The 27,191-nt window shown below is 46.6% G+C and overlaps 2 protein-coding genes across 2 annotated transcripts; both read left to right on the top strand.

Moving 5' to 3' along the window:
* The first annotated feature begins 263 nt into the window (after positions 1–263).
* LOC124685175 (6-phosphogluconate dehydrogenase, decarboxylating 2, chloroplastic) lies at positions 264–2,172 on the top strand. Its single transcript, XM_047219503.1, has one exon. The coding sequence runs from the start codon at positions 418–420 to the stop codon at positions 1,921–1,923; it is 1,506 nt and encodes a 501-aa protein (XP_047075459.1). The 5' UTR covers positions 264–417; the 3' UTR covers positions 1,924–2,172.
* Positions 2,173–23,246: 21,074 nt separating this feature from the next.
* LOC124685174 (GDSL esterase/lipase At1g28590-like) lies at positions 23,247–26,227 on the top strand. The gene is made up of 5 exons (XM_047219502.1): positions 23,247–23,503; positions 23,616–23,831; positions 25,138–25,286; positions 25,384–25,660; positions 25,759–26,227. The coding sequence occupies exons 1-5, from the start codon at positions 23,254–23,256 to the stop codon at positions 26,007–26,009; spliced, it is 1,143 nt and encodes a 380-aa protein (XP_047075458.1). The 5' UTR covers positions 23,247–23,253; the 3' UTR covers positions 26,010–26,227.
* The last annotated feature ends 964 nt before the right edge of the window (positions 26,228–27,191 follow it).

The following is a 27,191-nucleotide window of genomic DNA, read 5'->3' as shown; positions in this document are numbered from 1 at the left end:
CAATTTTAGGATATCGGATTAGCATTTTCTCGTTCATGTTCAAGAACCATATATGTGTATTTTTGTAGCTGGATTGGTTGTAGGCAAAGGACCAAAGAGAAGTTGCCTTGTTGGTGCGGGAGGGCACTCCCATGAAACCAAGAGGCAGCTGGCCCTTGGACGGATCGACGGGCCACAGGGAGCCGGCTGGACTTTTGGGCTGGTTAACCAGTCCAATACGTGTGTGTCTGATTAGTATACAAAAAATGTTCACAAGTGTTGGGCGCCCCCAACCCCAGCCCTTGGCCGCCTCGACGAGTCCGCCCGACCAATATTTCTATCCCCCAAACCCCTACCATCTCCGCCCCTATCTCCGCCACCTCGCCGCCCTCAAATTCAGACCAACCAGCCGCTAGCTTCCCTTCCCTTCCCTTCGCCATGACTTCCCCGGCGCCGGCCCCTCCCGCTTCCGCGGCGGCGCAGGCGCTGCAGCCGCGCATCGGCCTCGCCGGCCTCGCCACCATGGGCCAGAACCTCGCCCTCAACATCGCCGAGAAGGGCTTCCCGATCTCCGTCTACAACCGCACCGCCGCCAAGGTCGACTCCACGCTCTCCCGCGCCGCCGCCGAGGGCGGCCTCCCGGTGCTCGGCCACCGCGACCCGCGCGACTTCGTGCTCTCCCTCGCGCGGCCCCGCACCGTCGTGCTCCTCGTCCAGGCCGGCCGCGCCGTCGACGCCACCATCGACGCCCTCTCGCCCTACCTCGACGCCGGCGACGCCATCGTCGACGGCGGCAACGAGTGGTACCAGAACACGGAGCGCCGCATCGACGCCGCCGCCTCCCGCGGCCTGCTCTACCTCGGGATGGGCGTCTCCGGCGGCGAGGAGGGCGCGCGGAACGGGCCCTCGCTCATGCCCGGAGGCCACCTCCAGGCCTACGACAACATCAAGGACATCCTCCAGAAGGCCGCGGCCCAGACCGAGGATGGGCCCTGCGTCACCTTCGTGGGCCCCGGCGGGGCCGGCAACTTCGTCAAGATGGTGCACAACGGGATCGAGTACGGTGATATGCAGCTCATCGCTGAAGCCTACGACGTGCTCCACCGCGTCGGTGGCCTCTCCAACGCCGAGATTGCCGATGTGTTCGCCGAGTGGAACAAGGGAGAGCTGGAGAGTTTCTTGGTTGAGATTACTGCCGACATATTCACGGTGCTCGATGATGCTGACAACAGCAGCGGTGGGGCGCTGGTTGACAAGATCCTCGACAAGACCGGGATGAAGGGGACCGGCAAGTGGACCGTGCAGCAGGCAGCTGAGCTCGCAGTTGCCGCACCCACCATTGCAGCCTCGCTGGACGGGAGGTACCTATCAGGGCTCAAGGACGAGCGAGTCGCAGCTGCCAGCGTGCTCGAGGAGGAAGGGATGCCCGCGGGGCTTCTGGAGAAGATCAATGTCGACAAGAAAGTGCTGGTGGACAGGGTGAGGCAGGCGCTCTACGCGTCCAAGGTCTGCAGCTACGCCCAAGGGATGAATCTGCTGAGAGCCAAGAGTGTGGAGAAGGGTTGGAATCTTAACCTCGCGGATCTCTCCAGGATTTGGAAGGGCGGATGCATCATCCGCGCAAGGTTTCTTGACAGGATCAAGCAGGCTTACGACAGGAACCCTGAGCTTGCCAATTTGATAGTGGACAGGGAGTTCGCGAGGGAGATGGTGCAGCGGCAGGGTGCCTGGCGGTGGGTTGTGGCACGCGCCGTGGAGGCCGGGATTAGCACTCCAGGGATGTCTTCAAGCCTTTCATACTTTGATACCTACAGGTGCAACCGGTTGCCTGCCAATCTCATCCAAGCACAGAGGGATCTGTTCGGGGCACACACCTATGAGCGCATTGACCGTCCAGGTTCTTTCCACACCGAGTGGACTAAGTTGGCCAGGCAGAACAAGTGATCCATCCAACCTGAGGAATTGATTGTATGGCCACCACAATGACCCTGGGAGATGTCTCTTTGTGGTAATTTATCGTCTGTTGTTTTCACAATACTAGGTCTGAATTATGATGTACCTTGGATCGAATAATGATGTGTCTTGTGCGGTATGCACGTGAAGAACATTTGTGTAGCTTCAGTTTTACCATGGTGTAGGACATACACCCATTTTTATTCACTCGAAAATTTGGAATGCAATGTTTTGTTTGAATGGTGCTTGTGGTTTTGTTCTGTCAATTTTTCCTCAGACAATGCTCTATTTTTCCAACGCCACCTCATCTTCAGTATGCCTTGAGAGGTTAACGCTGGATATGTTTGGTATGAGCTTTGCAGATGAACGTACTAGAGGTTGTCACCAACAGAGGTGGTAGGTACTATGGTTGTAGAATTATTTGTGCCCGTAGCATTTTTTTACTGATTAATAAGCAAAGACGATCATTCATGTGTGGACAATGCATTGTCACAGACCCCTGTGGCAATACTTACCTGTGAGTTGTCTTTTACTTGTGTTCATTGTAGCTAAGGCTGATGTTTTTCAATTTTTGGCTACACGTGGTATACCAGATGGTGAGCTTGCTTGCATTGGGTGACAACTTTTTCCAGCTGCACCACCATGTCGATTGCTGAATTCTCGGATCATTTTTGCATTTCTTCCTGCCATATACTTTGTTTATGAATTGTAGGTTTTGATTAGCCTTTTTAAGGCAAACTTTTGTGTGATGATTTTCTCATGGTGTAGTGAAGGAACAAGAAGTTCTTGGACAATGCATTATCGGCTTCTTTAGTAACGAAGTTCTTCTTCCTAGTCCTTTTTACATTTTTTATGAACTGTGTTATATCTGTCTTACTTTTTTTATGAAATGTTTGAAGAAGAATTATTGTAATTTTGCAAAGGTAGCGATGTCTGGACTGTGGCTTGTTGCGTGCACATTTGCCCATTTGATTTGTATAAGGATTTAGTACCTGTGATTTTGTTCTTATAATTAACTTAATGTGTGTCCAGCCTCAACCATTCTATTTCCTTCTGTTCTGTGTTTTTGTAGAGCAAAATGCCTTATTCACATAGTGGTAATATGGGGGTGCATTCCATTTTTATTACACCAAATATTTCTCTGAGGCGCTGAGATTGCTGACGCCCCACCAAAAAAGGTTGTGATTGCAAAAGTATGGCTTCAGTTGTGTTCTTTTTTTTGTATCAAAATTGAATTGCGCATCTTGTTTTATTCGCTGGATTGTTTGGTTGTGTTGATATTGTGTCTTCCCAGATTATCGTCGATCAAAATGTTATATTGGTATATCAAAGAACTCAGTTCAGTAATGGTGAAGGATCTTGTTTTGTCCTACCTTTGATCTAAGTGACAAAAATATTTTGCTCATGCTTCATGTCTGTTGCCATTACATGTTTCATATGCCCCACCTCCAAGGGCCGTTGAAATGTTAAATACCTATCAGCTTCCAAGAAATTGAGGGAGCTAATTATTTTGTATTTCTGATATTAGTCGTCTTGTATATGCACGTTTCATCAGTGAACTCATTGAGACGGGGAAATTTTATGGGAGCAAGTGCAAAAGAATGAGTTATGTCACTACTTGCAGTGAGTTCTCTACGCAATCATTTCCCTTTGTTATGTCAAGGTGTTTCTCTTGTCTCAGGGTCTTTTATCACGCATGTTTATTTCTATTTTCTGTATAAACCTGTACTGCTGACATTTTCCTTCCTTGATCAGGTGTACTATCTACATGTCTTGGACTTTGTGGTTCGAACAATGGACCCGTCTGTCCCTAGATTTGTTGCTTGCAAGGGGCATATTGTGAAATATTATTCAGAGCTAGATCGCAAAACCCCACTCGCTCAGTTCAATCGATCATTTGACCACCTACCTACTCACTATTGTGTGTGTGTGTGTGAGGATGCAGCCACGCGTGAAGGCTTTCGGGAGAAGGCAGCTGAAAATAAATCTTGCAAGATGATATAAGGAGGGTCGCATGGCCATGCTTTCATTAAATATCTTTCATTGCCTCTTGTGTGTATACACCTGCATAGCGAGGTTGTCTTGAACACCTTTGCTCTTCCTCTTTTCCTTTTGTGCAGGGTGTTTTATCTACTGAAAAGGGTGACCCAAGCAGCATCCTATATTTTGAATGTTTTTCATTGTCTTTCAGCAATAAGATGCATTTCGTTTTTTTAACAGGGAAGGCCCCAAAGCCCAAGAAGCTTCAGTAAACAGCGGTGGTCGGTGGAGTTAGAAGTTACAGTAAGGCTGCACAGAAAAAGTGAAATTACAACACTGCCTTACTGTAACTTGTACAAAGGACAGTGGATGAAAACTGGAGCTTCACAACACAGTCAACGGAGGTGGGGATGGAGCCAATTGGGATGAGATGGCGGGAGCAAGCTGTGCTGGAGCAGAGGAGCCTCCTTGATGGCATGTCAGCCTGGAGGCTGAGTAGAGCCGTCGTGCGCTGGCTGGAAGGAACCTAAGCCGACGAGTGAGGTGGGAGTGGTCGCCCTTTGACCATCTGCAACCGTAGCAACCGTGGAACTGTCTTGGATGAATTCCCGGGAGTAGCTTCAGAACTACCCTGGAGCAGAGTCGACACCCAGCAGCAGAAGGCCTGTATTTCTCCCCTCTCCAGATCACCATGAGCAGAGAGGGGGATTTCCATACGTTGACTGCCTTCAGTAGATCTCCGGCTCTGACCATCAGAGCGCCGCGTCGAGGAAAGTTACCACCAGCCGGCTCCAGATCCCGGACCTGAATAACGAGGTCGACTTTTTGTTTTGTGTTCTGTTTTCCTTTGATGGTACTCATGCTTTTTATTTGGGTTTCATGGTTATTCTTTTTACTCACAAATGTTGTTTTTGTAGGTCATTGATGGTATTTTTAATATTGTGAAGTTCTCCAATAAAGCTGAGATGGACACTAACAGAGAATTGCTAGTAACAAATGTTCCCTAATTTCTGGCTGAAACCAGGGGAATCTCCAAGGTCAATGGATGTACCAAATGTTGTTCTACGAAGAACTAACTCCCACGCTTCACAAACGATCAAAGTGCAATGGATACAATAGTGGATTTTAAATTCCATACAGAACAGAACGGACACTGTAAAGATGATATTGGTTTGTCTTTTTCCTTTTCTTCTTCTTCAATTCGCTCCCTCATTTTTTTTTCTTATCTAGCTCCCCCCCTCACATTTACATTTTCTTTTGTGTGTAGCAACTGGCTCCGTCACAATTCAAGAGGATAGCACGTAAATTGTCTCACAAATACAAAGGTACCAATGCTAGTTTCACGAGTGGAAATGGCTCCGGCAGGCTAGACATTAGTGATCTAGCACCTCTTGTTATTCTAAGTGATACTCTTGTGTTTTTATTTATGTTTGATCTATTTTTTTTCACCTACCTCTTGCTAGCTTTTAATCTTGATTCGATGCATCTGCATTAGTTAATTTGTTGTGCATGTAGTTATTTTGCGATCATGTAGTTAGTTGTGATCTTGTAGTTAGTTGAAGACCGGCAAGGCGCTACGTGCAATTTGCAGGGTGAGATGCTGATGCGGCCGTACGAGGCTGCAAGCATGACGAGATGCTGACAGTGGCGAGAATTTGAGGGTGGTGTGGTTTAGAAGGGCTGGAACCGTTAAAACCTTCAAAACCGCTGAGATTGATCCCTAATCACGGGGAAGTGTCGTGACATTGGATCGCCGGGAGGGACGCTGGAGGTTGGCAGTGGTGCTTACGAGGGCACTCGGACGTGGTCGCCACTAGCTCGTGACGAAGCAGCGGATGTGGAAGGCAGCGGACTGACAGCAGCTGCAACCTGTTGATCCCCAGTGGCACAACATTGCTCGAGTGTCGAGATAAGGCACAATGTTGGCTGAGGAGAAAGCTGACCACGATGTTGCGGAGGTACTTGTCGTCCATGGCGGCGCTGTGCGTCTCCAATGCCATTAAACTGGACAGGAGGTCTCCAATGCCATGAAATTGGACAGGAGGTCGTGGCTACCAGGGACGCCCAGCTTGACATATCATGGAAATGTACTGGCGCGGGTTGGTCCGTCGATGGCGAGGTGGCACAGCATCTTCATGGCGGAGATGGCAGCGGTGTTGTTGAGGCGGTGGGTCTGAATCTCCCGATCATTCTATGGGAGCTAATGACCCCTAGCTTGATCGTACCCTTGGCAGGGGTACATGGTGCTTGGTCGGTCTTATCATCGGCCTTGGATCCAGCACGGTTGGATGAAGCTGGCCCGTATGTACGTGAGGAGGGTGGCCAGCCGGCCACCATGGAAATGAGCAATGATAGCTGGAGCTGGCATTGATGAAGGGAGCAGCTGGCCGGGGCTGCTGTTGGGCGCCGGGGAGCGAGCGAGGGAGCCGGCCAGGGATCGACCGAGTTGGCCTGGGGGCGAGCGTGGCGTGGAGCTGGTGACCTGGGGTGATCTTGGAGAGGCCGGTCGGGGCGGTCGCTGGCGGCCCAGCGGAAGCCGACTTGTGGGCGACCCAGTTCTGGGCGAGCCGGCCAAGCGGGGGGCACACCCGGCCAGGGAGAGGAGGCCGAATCCGGATAGGCCACGGGAGCCGGAAGTCAGCCCAATGCGCGGGTGGAGCCGGAGCAGGCCGGGGGAGAAACCGGAAGCCGGAGCCGAAGCAGGCCGGGGTAGCCGGAGCGGGCCGCATGGAGCGCGCCAGCCGGTCCCGGAGGCGAGGTTGGTTGGCCCAGTACACACCATTTCTTCTCTATTCCATTGATTTCTTCATATCTTTTGCTACGCTTGGTATTGCCTTGATCTGCGAAGTGCTACGCGCTTGTTAGCTCAGGGACTTTGCCATACCGGGGCATCCCGACAAAATCTGTGCAGTGAGAGCTAAGCGAAGTGGCAGAGAGGGAGGTAGGGATTACACCGCATTTTTCTCTTAAATCGCAGGTCTCATTTCTGGGCTCGCACTGGGCCAAGTCAATGTAGCATCAGGGTCTTTTTTTCTTTTTTCTTAAAATTTTCATTCCTTGCTCTGGTGAGAGAGAGAGGTGGCAGGCAAAGGCTGCCATGGTGGAGAGATCTACATGGACCCCGCAGTCAACGCAACAGTGGCTGGCTGTGTGAAAGGCATGGACGCTGTACTCTGTTCTTCCGTCTGTTTCTTTTTCGCTCTGTATTTCCGCTCGCATGTGTGAGGGTTTGGTTGACCATGGTCTGCCTGGTGGAGAGCTCGCCGCTAGAGCTGTGAAGTCAGTCTCCTATTTCGCTGCCGCAGGGGAGCTTGGGTTTGGGGTTAGTTGTGGGCTGTAGTCGGGCTGCTTGTTTCTGCGTTGGGGTTAGGGATTTCATATCTAGCTGCTACTGCTTTAAAAAAGCTCTTCAGAAGGACATATCTTTATCTTTTTAAATGTTAATTTTTCGCGAGACTTGCGTGCACATATAGAATGTTGACATGTATGTGTGGACTTTTTATTTAGAATTTTCTTGAGAGTTTAAATGTATTTTCCGTTAGCAGGAGTATTTGCACCCTAGATCAAAATTGAATTTCCGCTGTTTTCAGTCTTTCTTAAGTTTCTCATGTTATCAGTCACTCATTCCTCAGCTTCCCATTCTTCATTGTTCAGTCCATTTGTTTTTTCAGTTTTTAAGTTTATCAATATTGTAGTGTCTTATGGTTCAGGACTATTACTCTTAAGTATTTTGCCTACCAGTTTGTTTTACTTTTTTAGAAGAGCCGGATCCCATCCTTCTTGTTTTTTCTTCAATTTTTTGTACATGCAGTTTAGTTTTGTTCTTAAGTTCTCACTACGTCTTTTCAGTTCAGTATTCCTCACTCAGTTTAGCTAGTTTGTCAGTCATGTCTTTAGTAGAGTTCAGTTTATCAGCTATTTCAGTTTGCATTCTCATTTTTCTCATTCTTGTTCTTCTACCTTTAATAGCTTTGGCCTTTCTTTCTTATTTCTTTTGCTTAAGTGTTCAGTCAAAATTCTTCAGCTGCTCTTTATTAAGTATCTCTGATTCTTGTTGCCTCTGATTCTGTCTTAAATTTCTCATCTCTTCAGTCACCTAATCATCGATTTTTCTTTTAGCATCTCTTGCTTCAAGCACTCAATCATTCTGTTCCTCGGTTTCTGTGTTAAGTTTCTGAATTATGTGGTCACTTGATCATCGGGTTTTCCCTCGGTATCTCCTGCTTTATTGACTCAATCATTATGTTCTTGATTTTTCTTCCAGTATCTCTTGCTTCAGTCTCAATCTTTTGTTTTTCATTTGGACGCTGATGTGGCACAGACGTTCGTGTCAGAGCACCAGCGTGTAGCTCTCACATAACAGTTGCTAGGAAAAATTTGGTGTGGGCCCTGAGAGCATTGCCATCCACCATACACTTGAAGATCCGATGGCTCTCGATGCATTTGCTCCACGGGACTAAAATCCTAAGGTTCGCTCCCTATATTTTGGGTGTCATTTTCTCTTGCTTCAGTCATTCATTCATTATTATGAATTTTATTTTTCTAATTCTTTCAGTATCTACTTCTGTCCATCTTTCTTTCAGTATTTTTCATTTGCGTTTCATTTTTCTTCACTCTTTACCCTCTATTTGTTTAGTGTGAAAAAAGAATCATCGGTTTTTCTTTTCTGTGGTGAAAATGTTGCTTTCTTCTTCTGGTTTTACTTTCTTCTTTTTCCGGCTTTAATTGCTCAGAAAATTGTTTCTCATTTTCTAAGAATTTATCACTATCTTCTTCATTTATCTTGTTCAACTACTTTAACTTCATTTTCATGGCTCCTTCCACGAACGAACTGATTGCACCCTGATTTGCACTGAAGTTATCATTTTGAGCATCAAGATTCCATGTATGGTGTATTTGCTTCCTTATCGCAGCTATCTTCTACAACCTGAGTAGTAAGGAAGGACTGTCACATTCATTATCAATGTTTACTGGAAGTATCAGTTCCATAAAATTATGTAAGTAATAGCCTCATCAAATATGTTTGATTTGCTTGGGTTATCTTCAATATCTTGTTGGATGGTGGTTTTTAGCTGTCTTAATTTATTTGAGGTTAGTTTGTTTCTTTTAATCCAAAAGATTCTTGCTGAGGTTTGGTTCAAATATATACTACCTTGAATCTGGCTTTTAATCTCGTGAGTGAATGTTGAATTGAACATGCAGGTTCTTCAACATACCTGGATGAATCAACCTCTCAAATCATTTCTTACAGGTTAGTAACATACGTATTTTTTTTTTAAATATCACTTCGCATTTTTTACTTTCAGATTACTTACATTAGAAAGATTTATCAATTATGAGATGCTTCTGTTAAGCTTGGCTGCTACTGCTTAGCACATTTCTTCTGTGGATAATATTAAGCTACAAGCGTTTCCCAGTGATGGCAAACTTCGGGGTCTCTTTCTGATTATTGTTTCGCATTATTTACCAGTTCTGAAGTGCTCTTTCTGCATTATTGTTTTGCATTATTTACCAGTTCTGAAGTGAAAACCGGAATATAGAAATGATAATAAAACTATTTTACCATTTAGTATTTTGAATTTTTCCTTGCAAATGTGCGATGTCACTGTAGTAGTTAATGTCAAGATCACCGTGTAGCAGCGCCATGCATGAAAAGTTCTCCTTAACAAGGTGGGATCGTCGTCGTCCCACCGCCGCAGATGGGAGTCTCCACCTCACCGTAACCCTAACCCTATGCGCCCAAAATTTGCCGCTGCCTCCACAGGTGGCAGATTTCATCAAGCCTGAAGCCGCGGCACCAGCAGCCACAACAGCAGCCTCCCTAGCAACGGGAGCGCAACAGACAATACATGCCCTTGCTGGAGTGCAAGCAACGGTGGGTGGAGGCGTGGGAGCATGAGGCGTGGCGGCGATCAGCGATGTGCGGGACTTTTAGCCCAGTGAGAACTATGGTGTCCTCGCCGCCCCTTAGTTGAGACGGATTGCACGTACTCCTCTTTTCACATCATTTTTTTTTGACAATTAATACCATATATATTCATAATAACAAATAGTACATGGTGTCTTCAATAATTATAAAATAAAGTCTAAAAGGTACTAGCAAATCTTCGAGGTTTTCAAACTCTTTCTTCTTCAAAGATACAATCTTGTACTTTCGTGAAGGCAACCATAATAAACCATAGACCTGTAAATACTGAAGGTTCTTCCATAATTTTAATTTAAGCTGCAATGCTAAGGCTGCGTGCACACGTGTAATTACTAAAGTAGTTAATCAACATCGACAAGAGTATCAACATTAGTATGTCAGGAAATAACAACCGATCAGCTTTATTGACATTGATGGATTGCAGTACTCCTCTTTTCACATCATACTTCTATATTGTTCTCCTTAAACACTTCTCGCTCATCCGTATGCGCGGTTCGATTGCTGGCTGGCTGGGGCTCCTGCAGACTAAACCCAACACATCTCGCCCTTTAATTTTTTTTTTAAATGAAACCGTGTCTAGAAGAAACTAGACACTTTTTGATATAGTAGAAACAGGATTTGGCGTGTCAATTTTGAAATTCGTCGCTGACAGAAATCGAACTCCGGTTATTGGGTGCGCCACTGCGATCCCAACCAATAATCGCATATTTCATTCAACAAAAATAAGATTACAAGCATCGAAACACATGGAAATCATCAAGAGAAAACGGATGAGAAGCATGACCAGGAGGAGGAGAACAGAACTACGGGTAATCTGGTATCCACCACCTTCGACGGAGAAGTCTACGCCATCGTTGCAGTGGCTTTCAGAGCTGAAGTATAGGGCCGCCAACAGCAGAGTCATTATTGCTGGGGCACATCGATCGGGAAACCTCCCCACGCTTATCAACTCCCGGATCCGCTCCTCGCCGGCGCCGTCGACGGGACACGCCAAATTCGCGACTGCAGCTACTTGTCTTTTCACCTAGAACTTATATATTATTCTCCAAGAAGTGTGCGTCCAGACTCTTCTCACACATTCGCATGTGCGTGTCGACCTCTCGTTAGGACTAAAAGCATCTGCGGCCGTGTGCCCCAAAGGGATTTAGGACACCTCGGACAAAAATTCGTTTCTAGCCGTGTCTTCCAAAGCTTTCTTTCGTCGGCATTGTTTAATACGGTGTTCGGTGTCCTGAGCCCAACCCTGCTCCATAGGGGATGTTTCGGCCAGGCCGAACACAACGAAATACGAGGCGGGGAGTGGCGGGACCAACGCGTCAGCGGCACATTTTAGTTTAACCAAACCGTCGCCTACCTCGCGATGAAAGTTATTTGCGCGCAGCGATGGTGCAGTTTTTGCAGAGACGCAGCGAAGCGTCTCGCCTAGCTCACCGTGTCGGCGTTAATAAGCATCACCGCTTCCCAGTCTTCCTCCGGCCTATAAAAAGGGCCGCTCTTGCATCGTCCCTCACACACAAACCCTAGCGTCTCTCTCCCCAACCCTAGCCGCCACCATTTCAAGAGTCAATGCCATGGCTGGTAGAGGCAGAGGTCGAGGTCGCGGCCGTGGTCGTGGTTGTGGCCGCGGCTGCACGGTCGTCGTTGCCTGCGACGCCGTCGTCTTCATCGTCGGACCTGCAGGAAGAGCACCAAGTGTTGTTCGAGTTCGTCGTCCTCAAGGACGACCCACTCGGTATCCAAATGTTGTCGGACATGTTCGCCGAGTTCATCGCCGACAACGAGCCGTCCACGGTGCATCTGCGGGAGGCTGGCTGCGACTGCTGCCGATGGCCGATGGACGTGCTCTTCGACGGGCGCGGCAAGATGTACCTCCAAATCGGTTGGGAGAAGTTCGCGCGCTACCACGACCTCGAAGTCGGCTGCGTGCTCAATTCGCGTACCTAGGCGAGGGGGATATGAGCGTCATGGTGTTCGAAGACACGCGCTGCTGCTGGCACTAGCACGACAACGACGATGAGGAGAACGATTGAATATGCCGAGTGTTCTTTATTCACAGCGAAAATAGTCACGGACGTTTCTGGACCAACATGGCTATAGTTACCAGCTGCATTTTCCAATTTAGGTGCCTAAGAGTGTTCTTTTTTGGCAGCGAACATACGAAATCTAGGCCAACACTAGTTAGGTTTTCTTATTTTGCAATGTTTTAATTATGTATTAGTTTGTGGAACCATGTGCCAAACTATGTGTTAGTTTGTGTAAATCTGGTTCCTAATTATGTATTAGTCAATGAAATATTTCTTGCCTCCATTCAAATAAAAATGCAAAAAAAAACAAAAACGAGTATTTTACTGTTAAAAAAATTGGAGTGGCGTTTGGGTGACGCGGCTGGGAGCGACATCCCCAAACGTGGCACGAACAAAACACGTCTCCCAAACGCTAAGGATGGCGATGGAGCGGGTTTGGATGGATATAGGAAAACCAGATCCATGCCCAAATCCAATAGCCTCGCTCTGCCCCGCCCACGAAAGTATCCATGGGCATGGATGTCGCCCCAAATCCAAATCCGATGGATACCTGGATATCCATGGATATCCATGCCCATAAAATTTGAGTACCATTTCAGCAATATTTCACTTGCATTTCATAAATAATAAGCTAACATGAATATTTTGGCAGCATTTTGACATTATTTCAGTAGCATTTCAGCCGTAATTATGTCGACAATTCATAGGAATATCAAAGCAACAATATATCACATTACCGAGGAGGCGGAGCAATCAACGAAGATCCACAGTCAATGCGGCCGGCGGAAGCCCTACCAGCACAAGGCGGTTCCGTGATTATTTAGAGTATAAAAGCATCAAGGCTTAAATTAAGGGTTTGGTGATTTGGGCCTAAAAAGGACAGCCAACCGTAGGTAAAATTGCATGTGTCACTGACATGTGGGTCCCACAAGTCAGTTGGATATCCATTGAATATCCATGGAGCAAAAGCTCTACCCGTGCCCGCTCCATGAATTATCGGATATCCGCCCTATGAAATCCGTGGACACAACCAACCCTCCATACCCGTGCCCGGCGGGTCGAATATCCGTGGATACCCGGATCCGTGGATAAAATTGCCATCGTGACCAAACGCTCAATTCAGCGTCGTTTGGAGACCCTTTGGGAGACACGGCTGGAGATGCTCTAAACCCAACAAATATTTTTTTTATGAAACACAATACACATATGTACACTCATTTTTATGAGGCCACATACGTGCGTCCGCGTATGCATGAACACCTCTAAGAGATTGAGTCTAAAAATCTAATCGGGTATATCTTTATGCATGGACACCTTGAAAAGACTGAGTTCAAGAAACTGATTTGGTGGACGTTAGTATTAACAAAATTATATAGGTGTGTTGCTATCGATAGGAATATCGGCTCGCACTAAAAAATTATTCTACTCCCTCCATGTCTAAAAATATTTATCAGCTTTATCTAAATATGGAGATGCATGTAACATGTTTTAGCTATAGATTCATCTGTATCTAGAAAAAGTTGCGAAACTTTTTAGGAACAGATGGTGTGTTTTTTATGAGACACAAAATGTTAAATCTAAAATTTGATCCCTAAAGTATCAAATATTTCCGATAAGATCCATGGAACTTCATAAAAAGCAATAAAAGTTCAAAGATAAGATCGAAGAAAATGAAAGACACGTGGAAGTTATTATAGCGATACCTTCGTATTCTGGAAAACATTAAAAAACCCCAGCTACGAAACTATCGAACAAAAGCGTAAAAAAGCAATAAGAGCATCTTCAGTCGCGTCCTCCTGAGCGTTCCGGATTAGCGTTTGGGGAACGTTCCTTTATGCTGTGTTTGGGGGTGGTTGCTGCCCAATCGCGTTTCCCAAACATGTCCCCAAACTTGTTCGCTACTTCTCGCCTCATTTCTCTCTCTGTCCGGCGCCCTCGGAGCATTCCTTGTGGACAGGGATAGGCTCCGAACGTTGGATAACTTATATAGCCTCGTCAGGCGGAAAGAACCTTTGGAGCACATGACTGGGGATGATAAAATATTCGACACGTCTTAAAAATCTTTGAAGACGCTTTGAGAGATGCGATTGAAGATGCTCTAATCTATTTATACTTCTTATAAAACAAAACCCACTAAGTGCAATTAATATTTTCTATCTCAACATGCAAGTTATCCACATCACCTACTTCCTTAGCCAATCATTTGTCCACCTCATCCCACTAATAGTAGTTCTTATTTATTATCTATCTCTACATGCAAGATATTTAGATTATCTATTTTAATCATTAAACTAGCAATATCATTCTTTTTATTTGTCGCTCGATTGATAATATCACACCCTCATGCTATATTATTACATAGTTAAGTCATGTGCAACTTGAACATCAAATAATTTTGGCAACCAAATAAACGTTTTGCGAATTAAACTCAGTGTTAATTATGAGCTCTTAATCATACATGATATTTAAAAAAACATAATGCCGCAATGTGCATGCATTTTTCATGCAAGCCATCAATATCATTTGGTTCTACAGTCGGTTGATTTCACCTTATCTAAATCAATCACGTACACCTCTGAAATATAACAATCTTGAAATTTTTAAGTACTTATCCATTCCATGGCTATTAAATTTAGTGTCACAGCTACTATGACCAACTAAATATTGCATATTCTATAAACCAAATTTTATGTGTTTTATTACATTTTTTAAAGAGATATCCGCTGCAACGCTCGGGGTATCGTTCTAGTTAAATATACATAAGATGATCAAAGGTGTCATTGCTATTCTAACCATTCCACCACGTGTTGATTCTCAGCCCAACAAATCTTAGCTCACGTGTGACTGCGTACTCGTCTTTTCACCTGGTACTTAATTATATACTCGTCTTTTCACCTGGTACGTACGTCTTTTAAAATAGGGATCTTTTAGCGTGGCGTCCTAAATAATTTGCTTATGTAGAATTATATTAAATGAGAAAAAAGATTGATGTTATTGTTAGGGCAATATGCTTATTGTATTACCAGGGAGCCAAAGGCCACAATATATAGTACATGTACAGGTGCAAATATGCAGGAAGGCCCCTAACATATGGGGAAACTACAATACAGATATATACATCTAACACCCCTCTCAAACTCATGGTGGATCCACAACACTGAGTTTGGAGAGTAAGAAGTCATGCTACGCTCGAGTCTGTGCCTTTGTAAAGAAATCCACCAAATGCAAATCTGAAGGCACATAATGAACCGCGACAACCTCATCCTGCACCTGAGCACGTGTATAAAAAGCATCAACACCAATATGCTTGGTCAGCTCATGCTTGACCGGATCACGTGCAATACTGATAGCACCTGTACTGCCAGACAAAAGTGGAGTGGGTGTCGTAACAGAGACCCCAAAATCTGCAAGCAACCACTGTAACCAGGTCACCTCAGCAATCAACAAAGTCATAGCCCGCAACTCAGCCTCAACACTCGAACGGGAAACCACAACCTATTTCTTCGTCTTCCAAGCAACAAGCGAACCACCAAGAAACACACAGTAAGCAGAAAGTGAACGACGATCCGTAGGATCACTCGCCCACGTAGCATCCGAGTAGCACTGGAGCTGGAGAGAGCTGGAACGAGGAAAGAAAAGGCGACGAGTGATCGTGCCACGAAGATAACGAAGAACACGGAGGAGATGACTGTAGTGAACAGTGGTAGGAGCTGAGACAAACTGACTCAGAATATGAATAGGATAATAAATATCAGGACAAGTGACAGACAAGACTCCCAACAAGATGGCGATAACGAGTGGGATCAGGAAGAGGATCACCATCAGTAGGACGAAGCTTAACATTAAGCTCCATAGGAGTATCAACCGTGCGCTCATCCCCAAGAACAGCACGGGCAAGAAGATCCTGAATATATTTTTCCTAAGAGATAGAAAAGCCATCAGAAGTGGAAGAAACCTCAATGCCAAGAAAATAGCGAAGAGGACCAAGATCAGTCATAAGAAACTGATCTCGAAGACGAGCCTTGATAAAGGCAATATACTCAGGACCATCACCAGTAATGATCATATCATCAACATAGAGAAGAAGAAGAGTGCATCCACGAGAAGAAGTGTGAACGAAAAGTGCTGGATCATGAAAACTAGGAGAGAAACCAGCAGCAGTCACCACAGAGGCGAAACGCTCAAACCAGACACGAGGGGCCTGTTTCAGACCATAGAGAGAACGTCAAAGACGACAAACCATCCCATCGGGAACAGAATACCCAGGAGGAGGCTGCATGTAAACCTCCTCACTCAACTCGCCATTAAGAAAGACGTTCTGAACATCAAGCTGGGACACAGACCAGCGTCGAACAGAAGCAACAACAAGAAGAGTACGCACAGTGGTCATATGAGCCATAGGGGCAAAAGTCTCATCATAGTCACGGCCGTGCTCCTGCTGAAAGCCACGAGCCACAAGACGCGCTTTATAGCGCTCAAGAGATCCATCAGAGCGGGTCTTAATTTTATAGACCCACTTACACGTGATAGGACGAACACCAGAAGGGGGAGAAACAAGATCCCAGGTGCCAGTGCGCTCAAGCGCATCGACCTATTCAGGATGATGCTCGGCATCCCGATAAGAAGTCGGCTCAGAAACGACATAAAGACCATACTGACTAGGAGAGTAACAGGATGGAGGACGACGCTGACGAACAGGCCGTGAAGGAGGGAGCTCATCGGCAGAAGACAACTCATCATAAGAAGAGGAAGAAGGGACAACATCGGAAGGATCCGAAGCCGGAGAACGAGGAGTACTAGGGGAACTAGACGGAGGAGAGGATGGCACCGAAGCCGAAGGAGGCGCATCAGAACTAGGAGGAGGAGGAGAAGGGACAGCAGGAGGTGCATCCGGAAAAAAGAAAAGAGATATCTTCCACCGGGTAAGTACCCGAGGTGGGGCGAGGATAGAAGGGACGCGTCTCATCAAACGTGACGTCACGAGAGATGCGCATCCGACGACCAACAGGTCCCAACAGCGATAGACCTTATGCTCATCACTGTATCCGAGAAAAACACACTCAACAGACTGAGCGGTCAGCTTAGTGCGTTCGCGGGGAGGGAGAAGGACATAGCAAAACTGCGCCCAAATCCTTCCTGGTCAGCTACTACAAGCCGGTCATGCTAAGCCCAGAGCGACAGAAAATAATTCCAGCGATTTAGTCGAATTGAGGATGGGATCTAGCCATCTAGGTGGAAAGAGGGAGCGGTGGTCACGGTAGGCCTCGTCCTGGGGGGATTGGATTTATGTGGCCGTCCTCCCGCACAAGCTCATGCCGGCCTTACTCCCTCGAGCTCCGCCCGTCCAGTCGCTCAAGCCCGCGGCGACCGCGGCGAGCATCTGGCCATCTCGCCACCATCCCCAGTCACACCCTGCCGAGCTCCGCGTCATCCCCGACCGCCCAGTGCGCGGCTCCCGCATGAGGTGCTTCTATTGTTGAACAGACCTCCCCCGACCTATTCGAATTCTACAGAAATCCATCTCCCATACCGTCGGATCTGGTAGCAGGAACTTATGCTTGGGGAATCCACCTCCCCCGCCGCCGGAGCCGGTCGCCGGAACGCCTGCTATGGGGTGCCTCCAGCCCTCTAGGTGCATCGCTCCTATCGGGATTACTCGCGTGCGTTGGCCTGCTTTCCGTTTTTTTACGTGCATTAGCAATGAAAGAAACAAAGCGGTATCTACTTACCGGTGGCAATGTGGTGTAATTTTGGCCAACTTCAGGGGTATTAAAAAACGGACGAACAAGAAGTCTTATTTTCTTTATTATTAGGTATAGAAATGGATTTTTTTTCATGTTAACCATTTCGGGTGTCCCAAGCTGTCGAGTGTTTACCGGGCGCCGGAATCTGCTGATATTTACAGCCAGTGCAAAGTTGGTATGCAATGCATCTTCCAGCACTATGACGACTGATGTTTCAAATATTGGCTTATCTTTTTTTTCAGCTTAGCGGTGCAAATCCAAAGGTATGGTATTCTATTTCTATTGCTCACTTTATTTACTTCAGTATGAAGTCAGAATCCTTAATTTTGACTATCTACACAAATTAAAGATGAAGCTCTGACCAAGTCTCAGTTCAGGTACATGTTCTTTTTTATAGGTTCAAGACACTAGGCCTGGCATGCTGCTGTCAACGGTGGATTCTTTTCTTTTGGTTTCCGAATCTCTGTTTTTTCAATGGATTTTCACTCGATTTTCTTATGTTAGAGAATCTTATGGTTCATTTGATTCTATTTAGTGTTGGTTTTGGACACTCCACATTGTTCTCATTTCATTGCCTTATGAAGCATGTCTTCCTTATGCAGGCCCCGTGTGCGTGTGTGGCTCTGCTAGCCTCCTCCAGTTCCACGCTGGCGTTGTGTTCTTCTAAATGTTAGTACCGGCTCCTCGCCACAGTGGATATTTTTCTGAGACGCTTCCAAGGCCAGGTTTCATGGGTGTTCTTCAGGTGTTGATGGGCCCATTGGGTTTACAGATCTCCTCCAGTGCACAAACAAGAAAAGATAACAGCCGCCAAATTCACCTTCTTTGGTCCCTAGGGAGTAGTTAGTCCCATTTGCAGGCAAAGATGAGTTAGATTGTTGTTGTGTCAGTAGTCTACTATTTTCTTTCCCTTTTCTCAGTCGTGTTGTTTATGGTTGTAATCAATCAGTCTGATCAATGCAATCTTCTCTGTTTTTTCCTTTCAGTTGTACTGCACATTGGGTGATGCAGAGCTCCTGCGTGTGCAGTTTCTGTTTGCTTTTACCTCTTAGTTCTTTTTACAGATCTACACAAGATAATGGGTACTCAAAAACTGTAGGACTGACGGTTACTAGGTTTATCATATCTATGCTACTGTACGAATAAGAGCAATAGCTCTGGACTTTTGGCATTGAGAAACAGAGAATTCTTGCTATACTTTGTTAAGTAATCTCAAAATCTGAACAAAGCAAGTGCTAAGTTGATCAACTACTGCCAAGTGAGGAGAATGGGTACTAAAATCATTCATCGCTGGGCTTACAATTCAGAAGGTTTTGAAGACAATGCCCACTGTCCATACATGATCTACAGTTCTACACATGTCATTGCTACACAGAGAATAATACATATAAAATCTGCAATCCTAGACTTGCTGTTAGTGAACAAAAAAATAACTATCTATAATGGGTCGAGCGTTGATTCTGTACGAGTTAACCATGTCCTAACATTTAGAAAATACGAAGAAAGAGGCGACATATGAACACATACATTCAGGACCAACGGATGACTCATCAAACACATCAAACCAGTTAGAGCACTAAAGCTTTTGTAAGAGGGGGTGTGTACCTGCAAGTGCAACCTTTCTGTGGCCATTGCGCCGCAGCTTCTGGCACTTCACGCCGCTGCCGATGTGTGGCCGCTTTCCTCTGAGCAACGGCTGCAGGGCATACAGGGACACATGGGTAGGTTTTAACTGCAAGATGCCAGTAAAGCTAGAACGGCATGGTGACGGCAACGAATCTGCGATTCATACCAAAGCGAGCATTATGTTGTTCTTGCTTGCATCGATTGGCAGCTCCGGCGGACGGAATCGAGAAGCAGACTCGGCGGCAGTACGCGCACGAGCGAGAGCAAGGAGATAGGGGAACGAAGGTGACTATGCTGATGCATGTGTGCGGGTCACCACGTGTGAGAAAAGTGAAGAGGCCGTGTTCTCTATGTGCGCTGCCATTTGCATAAAAAATAGGTGTACGTGTTTTAAACGTTAAAAATCAAAATTATAATCTAAGATAATATTTTAAAAATCTTGAAAAGATATATATCCATTCATAAAATTTGCTTCCACTAATTCTTAATTGTTTTCTGTTATACCTATCAAAATTTTCAACAACATTGTTCGACTTATTTTCTAATACATATATCTTTCTCTTGTGTGAAAAAAATAACAATACTTATTCGTTGCTTCTGGGCTAGCTCCCATAATATTTTTATTCAACATTTCTTGATAAATATATTGTTTCCCTTTCATGAAAAGTAATAACACTTATTTCAATCTAATAAACATATGTTGAGAAACACATAATGAGTTTCATAATAAAGATGAACATATCTTATTGCGATGCATTTAATTGGAAAATATGATCCATTTACAATAGAAATGAATAGGCAACAATAAAAATGAATGTAGTTTCTCCAGATTTTTTTACAGCCGTTGAATTCTTGCGGCATGGTGCATAGTAACAAAGCCCGAGCCCTACTTTCGCTCTGACAAACCTATAGAGCTCACTCCAGCTCTCGACTTCTCTACCACCTCAGCATGCTATTAGTTACTGTTAGCTATACATGTCAGCAGTAGTGTAGATTAAAATCACTTGACAATTTATCCCTTCCGCAATGTGGCTCTATCCAGTGTGTGTAAATCAATAGAAAAAATCATGTATCACGTCCATTAGGAATGTGCATTTATGTCTTGTGGCTAAGTCCAGGGCCGGGCCGGCCGAAATGGGGGCCCTGTGCCAAATTTTGAAATGGGCCCTAACTTAAAGAAAAAAAGTTTGAATTATAATTATACCTCGGCAATAAGAATCGGTTAATGTGCATCTATATCAGGATCGGGATCCTGGATAGTTGGTTAGTGCGGCTTTCCTTTTATTAGGTCCTACGTTTTGGCATCGAAACCTAGTGGAAGCAAATTATGGGACGACTGGGTTGAATTGTTATTATGTTTGGGAGCATGGGACTAATCAGGGGTGGCGTGCAGATTGAAAAAGCCTGGGAGCTATAAAATTTGGGGCCCCAAATAATTATGGGCTCTGTGCCATCGCACAGGCCGCACTCCCGCTCGCCTGGGCCTGGCTAAGTCCACTAAGAATCTCAGTCCAGCAAAAATATGTATATGTGTCGCTCAACTGTAAACATGTACTAGCCACGGCTATCTCCGGTATATAATTGGATGTAAGTATGTACATTATCGCCATGGCGTCCTACTTGCTCTCCCTTCTACTATCTGCTTGAATCAGTTTTCACCTATTACAATCACACTCCAAACTAAAATAGGTAACATTAATTTACTCAGGCAAAATTTGTGAACGCCACGGACGCAGCGTGCTGCCACGCCTATGCCTCCTAGTTAATACTACATCGGTGGATTTTTCGAAAGAAAAAGAGACAACCACGTGGATGCCTGCCAGATCCACTGTGCACTAGGGCATCACCATGCCGGCCTTCGTACGGATAAGGCCAGCCCATGAAAGCAAGTCAGGTCTTGTGCCCCATCGGCCAGCACCCATGCGGCATGCGGGCCTGCCGCGATTTCGGAGATCTTCCCCTAAAAAATTATGAGTTAGATCTCACACTCCTTGATCAGCACTTCACATAGTGCATAACACAAAAACAAAATGACGTTACCAGGTTGCCACCAACCACAGGCGTCCTGACGTTCTGTGCATAAGGGCATCTCCGGCGGCGACGCATTTAAATGTCCGCGAGTATCCTGCGGACGCTAAAATGATCGTTTTTGTCCACGCGTTCGTTTGTGTTTGCGGACTGCTAGAGAGGGGCGACGCATTTTTTTCTTTTTTTTTTCTCTTCTCCATTTAAACATAGTTTCAAATATTACATTTTGAAACATGATTTTACACAAACTAACACATAGTTTGGAACATGGTTTACACAAACTAACAGATAGTTTGAACCATGGTCGACACAAATATAATTTTTTATTTAAAAAAAGCCAGTTGTGTTGATTTCCGTATGTTCGCTGCCAAGAAAAAACATTCGAGGGCACACCCAATCACCCAAACTGGAAAATCCAGCGGGAGGAGACGTTGCCCTTGTTGGTTCTACCGAGGAAGAACATCCAGAAACCTCGACTACTGGCTTCGTCTGGCCCGTAGCCAGATTCGCTGCAAAGAAAGAACACTCTAAGTTCTAACTATCGGTGTCCGAGCCGGATTCGCCGATGTGGTAGTGCCTGTGGCAGGCTGCGTCGTCGAACACCTTGATGATCATCTCGTCGTTCCCCTCGTAGAGGAAGGTGAGCTGGCAGCCGGGCTCGAGCGCGAGGTCACGGGCGAACTTGTCCCACCCCGTGTGCAGGTACATCTTGCCCTGCCCGTCGAACAGGACCTCCACGGTCCAGGCGGCGAGGCTGCGGCTGGCCTCCCGTAGCCGCAAGCTGCGCCGGCTCGACGTCGTCGACGAACTCGGCGAACTTGTCCGGAGCCGCTTGATGCCGAGTGGGTCGTCGTCGATGCGGAGGAGGAACTCGAAGCGGCGCTCCTCCCGCGAGGACGAGGAGGGCGCATGCGACAGCGAGCGTGGGGCCGTAGCTGCTCCACCACGGCGGCCCCTGCCCCGGCCACGGGGGCGCCCAGGGCCGCGGCCTCGACCGCCTCGCCGGCCACCAGGACCGGCCATGGACTTCATCGCGGGCCTGGATGCATCACAGGAACACCTAGGCGGCGCTACGGTCGAGCTTTGTGGCGGCTAGGGTTTCTTTGGAGGAGTGGATGAGGAAGAAGAACGCGCGCCCTCTTTATATAGGCCGGAGGCATGCGGTGGCCGCGGGACGCGTGGCGTTGCCATTAACGTGGTTCGCGGAGGTTGGCGGCCGCTCGGCAGCCAAGGCATCGCCATTAACGTGCCGCAGAGTGCCGAAGCGACGCAGCGGCGCAGTCGCTGGCGCGTTTGAGAAGACGCATCGACGCAGGGTCGCTGCCAGGCGGGCCCGACGAAACGTCCGCCAGACGCGAGCGGACACTTTCTGGACGTCCGCAGAGACGCATCCGAGACGCATATTTGGGCCAGGTTTGCGTCTCCACGGACGACCCGATCACTTTGCGTCACCCCGCTGGAGGTGGTGCCAGACGCATTTCCGGTCACGGCGGACGAAAACAGTCTCTCAACGTCCGTTTGCGTCGCGCCGCTGGAGAAGCCCTAAATATCCGGCCATTTCCATCGGAGGAGCACGTACTCCATTATCTTGCTAGCAGATGAAGCTCCCCTGCATCTGCATCCTATATATTAGTATATCTGTTGCACGAATCAAGTTACTATAATTGTAGATAGAGATGGATCGAGACCACCGCACAGATGCCTGCCAGATCCACTGCGCTCTACCGCATCACCCATGCCTGCCTTCATACGGATCGGGGCCAGCCCATTAATGCAAGTCAGTCCTTGTTCTCCAGCGCAGCGGCCATGTGGCATGCGAGCCTCAATATGGAACACTCGTCTAACCCGAAAAAAAATCTGACATTACCAATTTGCATCCTCGAAAAAAAATCTAACGTTACGAATTTGCCACCAACCACCGGGGTCGTGTGCATAAATATCCGGAGCACGTACTCGATTAGCTTCATCCCTCTCGTTCCGCCTTGGTAGCAAGATGAAGCTCCTCTGCTGCATCCTCTCGCTTCTCCTCCTCGCGTCCGTGGAACCAGCCATCTCTTCCCTCGGGCACTTCGACAAAATCTTCAGCTTCGGCGACACCTTCGCCGACACCGGAAATGGCAGGATCATGAATGCCAAGAACAAGGTCCCATTCGACCCCACTGCCAAGCTTCCATACGGCCAGACGTACTTTGGCAACGCCACGGGCCGCAGCACCGACGGCCGCCTCATCATCGACTTCATCGGTAGGACCTCTTGTTCTTGGCTGCTCTAGGCGCCATGGTTGTAAAGAATCATGTCTAGTGGTGTTTTGTGCTCGGTCTAGCCGTGATGTGTGCTTGGCTTGCTGGAGTGCAGCACAGAAGCTACGGCTGCCGTTGCTCACGCCGTCCCTGGCGAAGGACGGAGACTTCACCCATGGTGCCAACTTCGCCATCTCCGCCGCCACGGCTCTCAACGTCAGCTTCTTCAAAGATATCCCGATTGCAGGTATGCTTGCTCTGGACACCACCATGAAGGTGCAGCTGCAGTTGTTCGAGTCGCTCAAGCCTTCGCTGTGCAGCCCTGCCGAAGGTACGTAATCACTTAGCACAGATCCAATACGATTATACAACGCATATTGCATAGGAGAGAGCTTTTTTTCTGCTCCACTGTGCCACGGCTCCAAACCTCCAACCCTCATCCACTTCCTGGATACATTTGAGAGTGCATCATAGTAGTGGCTAATCCCATGATTAGCAAGGGATAAGAACAATTTGTTGGTCTACAGTCTACACAAACGCAGATCTGTACAGACTATTTAAGGATGGTACTCGGCACCTGTAACCTGTTGCGTGTCATATTTTTTTTTGAGATCTATGCGTATCAGTAGTATTTTTTTCCCCCGAGATCTATGCGTATCAGTATTTGTTTCCAAGGTCTATGTATGTCAGTGTTTATTTTTTTCCGAGATCTATGCGTGTCAGTATAATTATTATTTTTGCGGGTAGTGTCAATATAATTAAGCTGAGTTGAGTACTACTGCTGCCGCTGGTTGGGGTACAAGTTACCACTAACAACTAGCTTGGAGGCAGGCCAAACTTCTCCATATTTTATCTTTCTAATTGACCATTTTATTTCAATATTGTAAATTTGTGCTACCTCTCTGCTTAATTCTAAAGAACCTAAGCTATGCAAGATCACATGAACACCACTCGTTTACACCTTCTTGTTTTTTTCTTCAAAAAAGAGCATCGCCCTAGCCTCTACATCGGTTGATGCATGCGCTCTTACTACTTCCTGGTTGTACTGCATATAATTTTTTGCAGAAGTTAAATGATGTAAACTTTAACCAAGTTTATAGAGAAAAATATCTATACCTACAATATCAAATGTATGCCATATAAAAAGATCGATCATAATAAAACTAATCGTATTGATTTGGTACTCCAGATATTCATATTTTATTCTACATATATACTTTGTCAAATTTTACACCGTTTAACTTTTCAAAATAAAACTACATGCACTGCATTTTGACAAGTAGGGAGTATTTCATTGGTGGCGCTGCATGTCGCAAAACATTGTTGTTTCATATATTGGTGTGTCTGCTCAGTGCTGGCCACAAAGGAGCCGTGGCAGCGGTTGGAGTAGATGAGAGTGTCTTTGTTTCACTGAAATATGGGCTCAGAACAGCCTCACAAAGTCACCTAGCTTAAGCGCAGAGATCTGAGCCGGTTCATGTGTATTTCATGCCCTCTTAACTGAATTTGCGCAAGCATCGGCTGGCAAGAAACAAGTGGAGGCACGGCTTCATTGTCCTCCCAAATATTTCCCTGTTTTATTGTGGTTAACATATCTATAATCCATGGCGGCAGTTAACTTGCACCGTATCTTGCAGCATGCCCGTTGGACTTCTTCGACAAATCACTCTTTTTCATGGGAGAATTTGGTGTCAACGATTATAGCTTCTCGATTTTGGGAATGCCCCTGGCGGACGTTTACTCCATTGTCCCAAGCGTCGTCGGAAACATCACCGAGGCCACCAAGGTAACTGTTGCAACAATCATGCCCAATCTAGTTGCAACTCATGTGTCATGATCGACTCCTGCCCACGATATTTATGTGACTGTTTATATTTGTGCAGAGGCTAATCAACCACGGGGCGAAGACTGTGGTCGTACCCGGGATCCCACCGTTGGGATGCACGCCACCGAATTTGTTCTTCTTCCCTAGTACCGACCCGGCAAGCTACGAGGATGACACCGGGTGCCTGAAGGACTTCAACGACCTAGCCAAGCATCACAACACCCAGCTGCAGGAGGCCCTGGAGATCGTTCAGACAAATAACCCAAGCGCCCTGGTCATCTACGCCGATTTCTTCACCCCAGTAATCAGAATGGTCAAGTATCCTTGGAAATTCGGTCAGTACCATTCCACAGATAAGCTCGTGACGCCATGTTGTTTGTTAATTAATTTGTTCTAGCTTCTTATGAAAACTATCTGGTTTGAACAATTCCAGGGCTTGTCTCAGATGTCCTGAGCTGCTGCTGCGGTGGAGGTGGGAAGTACAACTTCAACATCAGCGCCGGTTGTGGCATGCCCGGTGCGACAGTGTGCGACGACCCATCTCAGTATTTATATTGGGACGGACACTTCACGGAGGCGGCCCACAGAGTAATCGCCAAAGGCTGGCTAAAGAAACTAAAGGTGCACAATCACATTATAGACGCGGCCTACCGCTACCTGAACATTGCCAAAGACTCGTCGTAAGCACCTGGGCAAACCCTAGCTAGCTAGTAGCTGTAAAGGGGTTATAATAAAATGGGATCCATCATCGATGCATGGATTTGTAACCATCTAGTTAAACACGTACCTGTGTTGTACGTTTCCTTTTTTATGAACACTTTCTAAGTGGCCAATAAATATGTACCTTGCTTTCGGAGGTGCTGGGTTCATAAGAGGATTTTTCAATGCTTGAAATGTTGGCAGCCCTCAGTGTTGTTTGTAAATTTACTTTGCTTTTGTCATCTGGAATTTGTAGTTTCTCGTTTTTCAAACGATAGAAGTAGAGTAACGCTTATACGACCCGGATATTGATATTGGCTCATAGATGTAGATGCACACAACAACATATTTTGAAATGTCAAAAAAAAAATGAAAAATTCCTGCGTGTGCTTCGATCTGGACATTTTATGTCCGCACACAAAATCTCGCTGAAAAATAACATTTTTTGTGAATTGTGTAAAAAAAGACAATTTCCATTGCTTCAAAATAGCTTCAAACGAGAATTTATTTTGTCTTTTTTACACAGTCCACAAAAATATCTTTTTCCCACAAAATTTTATGTGCGAACATAGCATATTTGAATATACACGAAAAAAATAGAACCGGGCATTAAAAGAAACAACGAACAGTACAAAACACCTCAAGAAAAACGAAAATTACATCAAGATCCTTGAGAAGCCCTTCATCTTCAACCTCCTAACCATGTCGATGGTGCGCCGCCGCTGCCGCACCTCCCCGGGCCAGCCTGACGTTGTTGGTTGCTGACGGGAAGTCGCCAAAATGGTTCAAGAAGACCACATCTGTCCCGGAGACGAAGAAGGGGGATGAACTGCCGGTGAAGCTCCTTGACGATCTAAAGATCCTCATAGCCAGAAGAAACCCTTGAAGACCACACCACTGTCACAAGCTTCTCAACGCCGCCGTCGAGATGGGGCTGAAGCCGGGGGGGAGGGGACCTTATTGGAAGAGACGTCGCCACCACCACCTAAGTGCCGCCCCACCAAACATGAACCCTAAAAACAGGAAAGGAGCCCTCCCGTCGGTGGGGGACAGATCCACCCCACCTCCATGGCCTGGAGGCCAAAGAGGCGAGGCAGAACGGCAGCGGAACCGATAGGAGGCGACAAACCCTAGTCGCATGTGCGTGGGGGGGGGAGGAGAGGAGGG

Source organism: Lolium rigidum, chromosome 1 (assembly GCF_022539505.1).
Source record: "Lolium rigidum isolate FL_2022 chromosome 1, APGP_CSIRO_Lrig_0.1, whole genome shotgun sequence".
In the NCBI taxonomy this organism is placed as follows: Eukaryota; Viridiplantae; Streptophyta; class Magnoliopsida; order Poales; family Poaceae; genus Lolium; species Lolium rigidum.
Note: the sequence above shows the minus strand (reverse complement) of the source record. Positions and strands in the feature narration are given on the sequence as shown.